This window comes from Cyrtonyx montezumae, unplaced genomic scaffold (assembly GCF_038088225.1).
Source record: "Cyrtonyx montezumae isolate F1298 unplaced genomic scaffold, pur_monq_1.0 scaffold_3, whole genome shotgun sequence".
Taxonomy (NCBI): domain Eukaryota; kingdom Metazoa; phylum Chordata; class Aves; order Galliformes; family Odontophoridae; genus Cyrtonyx; species Cyrtonyx montezumae.
In genome coordinates, this window is record NW_027072034.1 from 146696024 (window position 1) to 146708980 (window position 12957).

At 34.0% G+C, this 12957-nt stretch overlaps 1 protein-coding gene across 5 annotated transcripts in view; it reads right to left on the reverse strand.

Annotated features, from left to right (window-relative positions):
• The window catches only part of CPNE8 (copine 8), a 90608-nt gene that overhangs the window by 54678 nt on the left and 22973 nt on the right, over positions 1-12957 (reverse strand). For 2 of the 5 annotated variants that reach the window (XR_010622583.1, XR_010622584.1), the window contains exons 4-6: positions 8945-9048; positions 6201-6240; positions 5352-5432 (exon numbers count right to left, since the gene is read on the reverse strand). Coding sequence is in view for 2 of the 5 variants with exons in the window: in XM_065743580.1 (XP_065599652.1) it covers positions 5356-5432; positions 6201-6240; positions 8945-9048 (221 nt within the window). In the remaining 3 variants the exon portion in view is untranslated. Of the gene's footprint in view, positions 1-5351; positions 5433-6200; positions 6241-8944; positions 9049-12957 lie in introns of those variants that run through there. The other 3 variants (XM_065743580.1, XM_065743582.1, XM_065743581.1) reach the window with 2 other exon arrangements.

The window sequence follows — 12957 nt, forward strand, 5'->3', positions numbered from 1 at the left end:
CTTTGTAAAGAGAACTGTAAATTCAAAGCAGAAGGTATCCTTAGGAAGGGAAGACACGCAGTATTGTCAAAAGAATCACAGAATCACTTAGATTAGAAAAGACCCATAAGATCATCAGGTCCAAGAACACTGAGACATTAAATGCACCTGTATAAGCAAACAATCATAAACAGGCTCCAGAAAGTCCAGAGCAAAAAATCAATTAGTCTCAGCTGTCTAAAGCATTGTCAAAAACTCCAATAAAATAAAACCTGAACACTGAGAAGAGATGAAGAAAATCAACATTAACAAATACCTACCCACACCATTTATGCAAAAAGGAAGGTATGTTTTGAAACTTTTCAAAAGGACAACTGGCTTGAGTCCGTTTAGTAGCTGACACTTAACAGAGCAGATCTAAACAATACTTGCTCAGCCAGGAGAGAATGTGTTACAATACAGGGAAAGATATCAGTGAAGATTCTTTCTCATAGCTAATTTCAAACTTTAAATTTCATCTGTTATGCACTTCAGACTTGGCAAACCACTGAACAAATTATTTTTAATCTACATGTTTAAAATAAAATTCAGGAGTTTACTTAGAGAAATTTTACAGTGTGCTGAGCAATTTACCACACTGCAGACAGAATGAAATACAAAGACCCTAGAGAAATCAGAAAGATTTCTCTTAGCAAATACGGGCGTCCTCAAAGTCAGCATCTGCCTCTGATCATGTCATCACAGGCTCCCTTCCTTCCAAGTGACACCTAGTCCAAACAGTTAATGGTGTTCAGAGTGCAATTTGCTGTGTAATTCACAAATTCATAGCATAAGTTAAACTAAATCATCATAGCTGTTAGCATAAGTCTGTGAACATTCGTTTTAGTAGAAGGAAACAAATTAAGGCAAACTCCTTGTCTCAAACACAGGATACCATTCAAGTGAATAGACAATCTGACTACACAACCATCCTGTCCCCCAATGATAATGAAAAACACGACCAGAACAAGCAGAGAGTGTGCATCTCCAGCCCACAGCACACAGAGGCTGGCCTGGGATAGCCATGGGAGGACCTGGACAGGTGGGGATGGTCCTTTTGATGAGGTAACATACCCCTCCCATCTCCACACACTCATCCTCAAGGCTAGTTCTTGGACAGGTTTTGTCTAATAACCAATATGGCTGCTGAAGTTAACCACTTGGTATGAAAGTTGCTTTTCCTGGGTTGTTTTTCAAGTCATTTAAGGAAGCAGTCAAGTGAATATATATTATGCTGCTGTATGTGTAGGTGTGTTCTTAAGTTTAAACAGTACATTTATAGGAGTTATTCTGAATTATGCTGCAGACATTGAAACCCTCCACATCTTTCTGAACAGGTGATTCAAGATGCTGAAGATTTTCAATACCCTTAAAGTACTTTCCAGTGTGCATAATCCTATTACCACAGATAAAAGAAATAATAACAAAATGAGTAGTGACATTAATAGAAATGTTTATGTACGGGTAAGTTAAGCTCTGATTTAAAAATAAACCATGTATAAATACTGCTTGTTTGGGAGGGCATGGGGAACAGGAGAGGTTTCAGGGTAGGGGTTTACTAGGGACTGGTCATAAAAACCAAGTCTGTAAATACAGTGATCAGCTGTTTGAACTACACGTATTTGGATCCCCTTGAAATTTAGCAAAAACACATTTACTAACTCCAGTTCCAAGCACTAAAGAGAATGTGAATTTTATTGTTAAAGGATGTTACAGCACTAATGATAACAACACTCGTGGATTTCAGCAAAGGAACTAACAGCTTACAATTGTTACAAATCAATTTGAATCCCCTGCAGTTGGCTGTAAATTAGGGAAGCTAAGCCAAAGGCTTATTTTGAGAAAATACTATGTGAAAATGTTTTTCAAACACTTTTCAAGGTTTTCATTGTCACTCAATTTCTAAGAGTTATCTACACAGTGAGAGCTGTTGAACAGCTGATATGTGCCTTCATAAACTCAAATTATTGGAAGTAAGACCTCTACAGAAAAAAATTTAGTCAAGGCTAATGGACTGCAAGAGCTTAAGAGGAGTGCCTACCTACAATGCAGTGGTAACCATTTATGATTTAAAAAGGTTTGTTTCAGTTATGCGTGTTTCAGAAATGGAAGGACTTGAAATCTCATTTAATATATTTTCAAAACTTAAAATATTTTCAAAAAGTAATTATACAAAGCTTATTTTTTGTTAAGAAAACATTTTACTTTTTATAATGTTTCCTTTTATATTACATGGACACAAAAAAAATTACATAAATTCTCTTGTTACTTATTAATTTCATCCAGAAACATTTTTGAAGCCAACCAGAAATTACTTTTGGGCACAACAATATGAAACCTCAGGTTTATTTTCAAGCTTACATCTGCATTGGAATTGTACGAAATTGAGAATTTAATTGGATTCAAGTACTGAGAAGGTTTGGGACATGACAAACTTCAATACTTCTAAAGTTATTTAAAGAGAAAATCATGACTATCATACATAGTTCTCCTTAAAGCTGGCCACTGCTATCATGAAGCTGAAAAATTCAGGACCACCTCCACACAATATCAACAAGCTCCTTTGATACAAACTACAGAAATGTTATTTTTTCTTAATATTAAGCTCTCCACTTTAGCAAAATCTAAGGAAAATGTCTAGAACTGATGTGAACTGTACTTCATGATGATCCTGATTCTTGTTATCTGAATACAAAGTCATAACAAGTGTCATTTGTGATGCTTTTGCCAAAGTTTGATTCTGACAAATACTTTCCTATAACTGACAGATGTCTGCATAGTCTCTATATGGAATAAACAATATCTACATCGTACAGATGCAGTCTCTTCCCTAAGGAATTGCACGGAAACAATTCAACCCACACAGTGCTTGTCATCGTTTATACAAACAGTTTCCTAAACCTGAAAACTTCACCTGTATTTACAAGGAATCCAGCACTGAGGAAGTTATTCATACAGAATCCAGTAAAATGTGATAAGAACATTACAGCACAGTAAACAAATTCGTGATAATTCACGGCAGTGCAGCTACTGTTTAAAAAAAACAACAAAACAGAACAAAATGAACAAATATACTGAATTAAAAAAATATTTATCACCTAAAATGCCTAGCTATACCTTTAAATATTTGCTTTTAGTGTGTGCCACACCTGAATTTTTAGCTTACATTAGGATAAAGCCTGTACATTATTTTCAATCACTACGGCATTTTTTAGGAATAAATAGTGCAGTTGTTTCTCAAATCTTTTGCACTTTAAATACCTGTAAATCCCTATGAAGAGTGGTTTGCAAGCATAAAATTCTCTCATCTGCAGAAAAATTCATAGATCACATGAAGTTATTGATATATTTTGTTGGATAAATAGTGAATATTTGACTTACTGTTTGGAAATTGTATTACTGGGATTAATAAAAATAAAAGTAGGAAAGTCTGACTTTGAAACGCAGGGTTTTCTTCCTTGATGCTTGAACAAAAGGCAATACAGATTTATGATGTGTTAATCTGCAGGCTAGAATATCTTTTCGTTGGGTTATGAGGATATTCTGATATGGTATCTCAGTGCTTTGGTAGATTTATAATGTCTTACAATGCTCTGATACCAGTGTTCCCTGGTATCAAAAGGGATTTTGATGAGGTTCATTAAGCACTGTGTTGAGTGATAGCCAACATTAAATCCATGCTTTCATCAATGAAATAAGGTACTATACTTGCACTATAGGGGTTATTACAATTCTATGATTCTATGAAAAGATAAATTCTATTACCTGGATTATAAATGGGCACACCTAAGGAATGGTTCTTTGCAGATTTATGCAACATGACAGTTTCATATTCATGGACAAGACAGGAGGTTAGTGAAAGGATAACATTTTCTTCTGAAGAAAATTTAGCTTGTGTAGGTGCTTGTTTGAACCTAATTCTATATAAATTTTAACTGTTTTTTTGTTTGTTTTGTTTTGTTTTGCTGAAGTAAAAGTATAAATTTCTTTAATAATGATAGTGTTACTGGTTACTACCCAGTTGTCCAATTTTGTGATCTATTAAATAAAAAGATCATTTCCTTAACAAGGACAAAGCAATGTAGTAGATTTAGGTAACAGAATTCAAATATTTTTATCAATTACAGAAGATGCAAATATGTTAGAAGAAGTAAGGAGACAATTTCAATACAATCATTCAGATAGCAATCCTCTTTGACTAGAGACAACATGCTTTTGAGAAATTTGAGATGAAATTTATTTCTTGACTGAGGAAGTACTCATGTATTCATATCAGAAGTCTACATATGCTTTGAGAAATGGATTCACTTGACTAATGCCATCATTTAAACTGGATAAATAAAACGGCTAGTCTTGTTAAGGACTCAACATTCAGTCAGTCTCAGAGAGAATTTCTTCACAGTCATTATTTCATCTGGCACTGTACTCTAGTTCTACCTATTTATATAAAATAAAGAAAAGATGAATATGAAAAGCTATGGGAATCTCACAGACATTTATGAATATATTGGTAACATTCTTCATAAAATAAAGGAAAATAAACAATAGCAACACAATCACTGCATACATGTTCCTAGTACTTAACATCATTAAAAAAATTATAACAGAAACAGAATGTAAAGTTTAAGGAACATCAGGGGTACCAGTAATCTCACATTCATATGAATGACCGAAAGGTGATTTATAGAATCACAGAATCCTTATGGTTGGAAGGGACCTCTGAAGACCATATAGTCGAACTCCCCTGCAATGAATAGGGACTACAGCTAGATCAGGGTGCCCAGGACCTTATCCAGCTTCACCCTGAAAGTCTCCAGGGATGGGGCATCAACCACATCCCTAGAAAACCTTTTCCAGTGCCTCAACACCATCACTGTAAAAGATTTTTTTCCTTATATCTAACCTAAATCTACCCTCTTTGAGCTTCAGCTTTTTATCATAAAGAATTGTAATTTCAAATATTTAAAGATTATAATATAAAAAATGAGGATACCTAAAGAGTAAGTGTTTATGTTAAAACACGGGGATGTGAATCAGAAATGTGAAGCAGAAATCAATTCTTTAATCTTATCAACGATATGAACTAAGTCAAAACTTCTTCCATGTCAATGGTCATTCCTAAGCGTAGATTGAGAAGAATAAATAGAATATTTAAAACGCCAAAAATAGAAAATGTTTTTAAGAGTGTTATATTCAAGCTATCTCTCATGTACAATATAATTTATTTGACATAAAATTCTGCATTAGTCAGTGAAAACTCACAGTTAAAGAAAAAACAACGCTCTCACCTTATGAAGCAATATGTATTCAAACAGCAATGTGGAATTACATACTTACGCAATTGGTTTTTCCAGTCTGCTCCCCTGTGATCCAACTATTTCTCCAAGTGTACAGAACATCTGTCCCAAAAAATCCTGAAAAGTATCAACAAGAGAACACAGAAATTGTACTTTTGACTGGGAAGAAAAAAAAAATAAAAAAGGTTTACCATTTATTTAGGCTCTACTTTAGAGTTAAACTCATTCTACTGAACACTGTATCTTAATAGTAATTGTGTAATTATACTGTTCATATGTTACCTTTTTCATCAACAAAAATTAAACTTTCCTCTTCAAACAAGGTTTTAAGAATCTTAAGAACCTTCAAAGACAGTATAAAGCTTTCCTTACTAAACTGGTGCATTTTAATAGATTGCTTTTCTATGAAGGAGTGTACAATGATTCTAGCAATTTCTTGAAAGTTAATTACATTGGCAGGAGTTCAAGCCTGTGAAGGATCTTTGTGAGAATTCTGGATTGACAATCTAGGACTGCTTTAATGACAGACATTATTTTTGATTTTTATAATTTTACTGTATCAAGCAATTTTCATATTCCATCTCCTCGTAACATAAGTAGCACCGTAATATGAATGGATTTTCAAAGTGCTGAACAGATATTGAAAAAAAAATGCTGCAGTTCAACTCCTGAAAAGATATATATGTGTGCTTAAATGTGCCCTTTATAGTAATATATCCCATTAAAGTTACAATCATGAGCATTATTCTTTTTATTAACAACAGTACAACCTCTGTAATTCTCTCTGTGCACCTGGTATTAATTACATTCAAAAGTAAATAAATACACTTAAAAACGCTAAATCGTTTCATCACAAGAAATTGTAATAAACAGGAAAAAACTTACATGTTTCGACAGATTAGGACTCTTGGAGTCAACATCATAGCTTTAAAAACAAAAAAGAAAGTTATATCCAACTTGCCAGATGACAGATCTGAGGACAACGTAAAAAAATGAAACTCATGCAATTCTTCCACCTATTTCAGTGTGTGAAATTTACACAAAAAGATACATGAAAGGAAGTCTCACCAGTAAGAAAGGCAAATTGATTCATTAAAGATTACAAGATTACTGTTCACTAGCTATCTAACATAAAATTGTTTTCAGAGTACAAGTTAGTAAGAGAAATTATTCTAATATTCCTGTTTGAACAATGGAAGCAAGAAAAAAAATCAGAACAAAATTTCGAAATTAATCTTTTTAACAGAAATCAAACTACACTGTGAATTACTTCCTTAGTCAAATGATTGAAAAACTACCTAACTATATAAAAATAACTCACAATAAGTCAAATTGCTTTTAGCAAGTGTTTGACTAGCTCTTTTCAGCTTTTTATCACAATCTTCTTCCTCCAGATAGAAAATGACATTGTCTTTTTTTTCATTATCATCAGATTAAAAAATAAAAACACATTAAAAAACCCTCTGAATTCAAGAAAAAATTTAAAACATTTAATACAGTAAGTCCTTTTGGGAATACTAACCTTTACACTCTCAGTCATTGCTCACTGTAAGATAATCCCCAGTAATATTTGTATCATTTGATTCAGTAAAAGAATTGAAAGTGCATTCTTAATCCCCACCTCAGCCTCCTACAGCATGTTTCAATCCCCACACTGCGGTACATCAGCCATTTGGGCTCCCACAACTGCTTGTTGGGATGCACTGTGGACCAGATCAGAAATCAGGAGGATGGGAAGCTGGATGTGCTGCGGTACAGCCAGTTTTATGAATGTATTCGTAAGCAAGAAGGATACAATAAAAAGAATAACTACAGGAATCACTAACAGATGGTTTTTGAAAAATAGTAACAACTGTGCACTGTCTGGTGAAATTGAACAGAAACAAACAAACAAATAAAAAACAAACAAAAAAAAACACCTGTTAGCTTGATCTCTGGGCTAGCTATGCTACTGGAACAACAGCAACAAAATTCACTGGCAAAACCAGTAACAAACCATCAAATAGCAATGGAAAGAAGGCTGAGATGTTGGTCCTATACAGTGTATGCAGGGGCTCATGCTCATTTATCAGTATCTTCATAATATCAAGAATCAGAAATATGCCTGCCTTTCTCTTTTTTTGTTGTCAGAAATTTAAATCATCAGAACTTTCTTCGGAAAATAACATTTTGGCCAACTGTAGTACACAATTTTATCAAGGAATTTACAAAGTGTGCTTAATGAATATGCCTCTTTCTTGATCTATATTGGGGTTTTAATCCATCAACAGCTACGAGTCTCATTTTTAACTCAGAATTCTACAATATTTCATTTCCAATCTATCAGTTACAGGACTTCAAAGTGAAATCACAGACTGTCTATATGGTAAGGAAGCAACATTTAACTTTGAGCTCAGACTTGTGTCTCTCAACAGCAGAAAGCAGGCAGGTCGTACATTGCAAGTACAGAATATGATGTTTACTGCTTTTGTAAATAAACAAACAGAAGTCTACTTCTCTGAGTACATGGAGAATCAAATAGAAGACTGACAAAAGTCAACTCCGAGTACTTTTTCAGACTGTGCTAATGCAGAAGTTCTTTATAAATTTTCTTTCTTTGCTTTGACTGAGCCTATCTCTCTTCTCCTTAATTCATTACTTCTGCTCTTCTATGGCACTTTGTCTTCCCATAACATACAAGGAACAACAGGTAGCCAGATCAGGATTCCTACAGAGCCCCAACTGTCTCTTCATTTCTGAAATGCTTCAACTGAGCTTGGAGGGGAAAACCCTATTTCACAGTGCCTAACTCTTAGTAAAAGATAACTTAAACAGCAGGAAACAGTTATACTTAGCAGATCTAACGACACTGCCTACAAATTCTAAATAAATAGATAAATAATTGGGAAAAAAAAATCAACAGCAGGTTTTCACAGTGAAGGTGAAAACAACTGCACCTGGCCACCTAGAAGAGCAATGCGGATATTAGCATTCATTTCACTTCTTCAACAGTTGAAGTCCAGATGGAAACAGCTAGCTGCTAACTGTGCATTGTGTACAATAGTACTTTTTCTCCCTTACTCATCCACCCAACAGTCCTTATTGGCTTAGGCAGCATTCTGATATGCTATAAAAAGACAGTTAAAGCTAAAAGCAATTAGATGTGTTTTTTTATTTGCCTGTTTCTATGACATATGAAGATACCGCTATTTAAAAGCATTTCAATACATTCTGGTAGCAATTTAAAACAAAATCAGCACAAAAGAAAAAAAGCATTTAAGTTTATTAACATTGCTAACACACATGTCAGGCACTGTATCTTTTTTTTTTTTCCATTACTATAGGAAAAATCCACTCTAATGCTCTATTTACTTTACGCTCTGATGAATATACAGATTGATTTGCTCCCAGAAACCCCAAGAAAGAATAAAAATAAAGAGATCATAAGATTTGCTTTTAAGCAATTTCTGAGATACAAAAGTGGCACACTGAAGATAAAGTGTGTAATATTTAAAAATGGCTTAACAGCAGATTTCCTGGGAAATTTTAGGCAAATGAAGAAGGGTTTCTTTTCAAGTTAATTTCGTGCTTTACAAAACTGTGTATGTTTACAGAGATCGTAATAACAGAGTCAAAGACTGTTAACTTACAAATCAAATCGCAGATTCTCTCTTTCTTCAAAAAAGTAGTCCATTATAAATTTTCTTACAAAATCTGGATTTAAAGTATTGTCAATTACTTCTGTTCTTCCAAACTGTAAAAGAAAAGTATCAGTTTAAGGCAAGTCATTTAAGGAATTATAATTAAGTAGATCTCCAAAACCTGCAGTATGATATGAAAAAGCCTATAATGCTTTTTCTTAAACAGATGTCAACAAAGAAAATGATCACATCCACGTGAATAGACCAGTTATCCATGTATGAAGACAGACTGGCAGAAGAACACATAGATCAACATGAAGCGTGGTGTATGCACTGTGTCATATGGTAAAAACTTTATAAACACCAGTTCCCAAAGTCAATCAGAATCCACAAAAAAAAAAAAAAAAAAGAATAAGAAATTCAGCAGTACAAAAACCCACTTCTCCCTTGGAAAAGACAATAGCAAATAAAAGCTCACACATAGTATTTATTTCAGGTAGATTTAAATATTAGAGAACATAGTTCTTCTGTTAGAAGTGTATTGTTTTTGCACTATCCTTCCCCTATTTCACCTTTGTTCAGCTCTCTTTTTATCTTAATTTATTTTTAATCTCTGAGCTTTCTGGAAAATGCCTTTTCTTCCCTTGGTGTTTACACCAAGTTAAGGATGAGCTGAAACTATTTTAGACAAAAAGAATAATTTTTGATTGAATTCAGTTCACAACCAACAAAGATATAAATAACTGATCATAAAACAACAGTTCTGTGTTTTAGCTGTTCTTTCAAGATGTATTTTTGAAACAGAAAACAAAACAAAAAAGCATGAATTAATGACATGGGCATTTCATTTTGTCCCACATATTGAATATATCAACACAATTTAATAGAGCCTACTGAAAAGGTCATTGACAATTTCCTGAAAGATCATTAGTAACTTCTCAAAACTACAGTTTATGACTCCAATCTTCCAGCTAGTCGAAGACTGACAGCTGCTTAACTGACAGGACTGAATTAAACTCATAAAAATGGACAAGGAAAGAATAAAGACAGTTATTTTCTTATAACTGAAGTCTTTTGAGATTTTTTTTGAACTTTCAGTATCACAGGTGTGAATGTAGCCACCACATAGAGCCCATATTTCTAACTGGAGCCCTGAATATTTAAATTAACATCTACATGTTATGAAATGACAAGAGCATAGTTTGCCATCACTTCCTCTCAAAACTCAGGAATTTCCTTTCATTACTTCATTTTCATAAAAACTAAATAGTAAAGAACTCCAAACACATTATTTTTGTCATTTAATATATTTAATTACTTTCAGCAACTATTTTTCCTCTTACAATGCCCAAATAAATCCCAACACCACTCAGTAGCACTCGCCATCTGAAGAAGTGAGTCTGTACCTAGGAGCATGACTGCCTTGTAAAAAGCAATCACCCACCTCAGGTACAATGAAATATTCAACAGAAGTTAACGCATCTTCAAGGTATAGCATTATAAAGTCTCAGAAACAGGAACAATCCTCAGAAGTGGCACAGTAGTGATTTGCATCTTTAAACAGTGTGCTCAAATTCTGTTGGGTAAGTTCATTTTGTTATGCTGTGAGATGTTCAATCGTGACAGCATTACTCAGAGATATTCATATTCCAGTACTTCCTATGAAAGACAGAGAAGCAATACTATCTTCCCAATAAGCAATATCCTCTCAAAATCAAAAGATGAAGAAAACCAAACACATAGTGTCACTTAGCATATCCCTCTGCCAAGACTTTATTTCAGTTCTTAAAAAATAGGTAGAATGATTTCCTGATCTCACTAGAAACTGAGATTCCCTGTAAAAAGGCTTCCGGGGAAGTTTCTAGAGCACCAGCTGTTTAGAAAGCAGGATCATGAGCAAACACCACATTTCTTCAACTCTCCTAAGCCAAAGCAATCGTTACGAAAGGGGTAAGGCACTATTTGGAAGTGCATCAAAGAAATCTCCAGAGCAGCAAAGATACTGGATATTCAACTGGAACTCCCAGAATCTCTTAAGAAAGGTTTGGCATTTGTGCATAAGATCCTAGAAACAGATCAGAACAAGAACAAATACTTTCATATAGTTTGCTTCACATGAAAAAAAAAGACAGTCTCTTGAGAAGACTCGAGGTACACTTTAAAATGTTTGAATAAAGCTGACAGGCAGAGTGCTGTGAAAAACACTCTCTTCAACCAGCACTGGTCACTGTTATGGCTAAGTATTAATGAATGATAAATGAAAGCAGCACTACAAAGTTGGCACTCCTATGGGAACAAGTAGGACTGGGATACATGTCTGGGCTAAAAACCTCTCTGATTCAAATTCTATGTGAGTAGAAGTTTCTCACCAGTTTTGAGGTGAAATACATTTCAGTATTTATACAAAAAAACTTTCCATCTCAACTCCATGCCGTAGAGCATTCATCAGTACTGGAACAGGGAAAAACTGGAAGCTGGAATGGCTGATTAAATGAAATATGCAGCAATAGCCAAGCAATTGGTACTGTCTGAAGGTGTGCACTGAGAATGAGAAGCCACTCTGACACAAGGTTCAAAGCAGGAATGAGAAATGAAAACAGTGGCGTCATGAGGTCCATCATTTTTTCAGTTCTGAGCAGGAGTATATCAACAGTTGAACTTAATGATCTTGAAGATCTTTTCCAACCTAATTGATTCTGTGAAGAATGTGACTGTAGCTCCTCAAAAAGAGTACTATAAGGGGAAACAGATGTGCCAAAGATTGGATGGACAGCTAAAGGAGGTCATGAAAACAAAACTGGCAAACAGTAAGATCAACAAAGCTCTCTTCCCCCTTTCACTGATCCAGTCCTTCTAAAATAATGAAATTAAGATAGAGCTTACTCTTGAGCAAATTGCTCTTGTAGGAGTAGAAAGCAAACAATCCTTTGTTTGACAAACCTAATAAAAAATTGCTCTCAAAAATTTCAGAACATGTTCACTTGATGGATAGTAAATGGACTCAAAGAATACAAGAATAGAGAAAGATGGTGTTAAAATGCATGACTTTCACTACCCGTGGACAGACTGTCTATCCTGAACATTCAATTCTCAAACATAAGGCTGTTCTTCACCCAGTGGTGCAATCCTCAAGCATATTCCACACTGCTCCAAGCCTCAAGATGCTACTTTGAAGACCCGAATTTCACCCATCAAGAGCCTGCATACACTGTTCTTAAAGTGCTTGTTGAGGGATGAACTTCTGTAACTGAGGCTTTAATGTAAAGGACTGCTAGCTAGTTTCCCACTCACTGGATGCTAAGAAAATCCATTTAATTAATTAAACGGAGAAAAACAAAACAAAACAAAAAAAACCCATTCATTTTTTGTATTTCCTAAGATGAAGATTCCTTGCCATATACTAATGCAAATTCTCCTGGTAGAAAGGAATTTTATTTATTTATTTAGCCATCCTAATTTTTATACCATTTCAATTTAGTGGTCCATCCCAAAGGGCTTTGAGGTTAATAGAAAATCATGAGCTTCATTTTGATATCAGACTTATAGAAGACTAGCAAGTTAGTTAAAACATTTTTTTTATGAGGCTGTTAAAAACCACATTCCCATTTATACCCCAGCCCTCTGCTAAAGAGGCTATAAATAACTTTTGCAAAGAAACTTTCACTATTACTCTAAAAATAAAATAATCCCAATAAATGTTGATTATAAAGCATCTAGTCAATCATTTCCATTAAGACAGCCTCTGAATTCTACTCATGAAAAACTCAAAAGTGTATCTTAGTATGGTGAAAAAAATTGTAGATGCTACAGTGAAATACATAATTACTGAATATATGACTAAATTTCCACTTCGAGTAAAATTAATTAGATCACATAAAACCTTATGGTAGAAAGGTAGAATATACTCATCTTAAAGATCAATTTATTAACATAATAGTTTAATTATATTTACTAATAAATAATTCTTTATGTTTTATAATAATTTACTGAATTATTACTATACAGGAAAGAAAACATAAAAA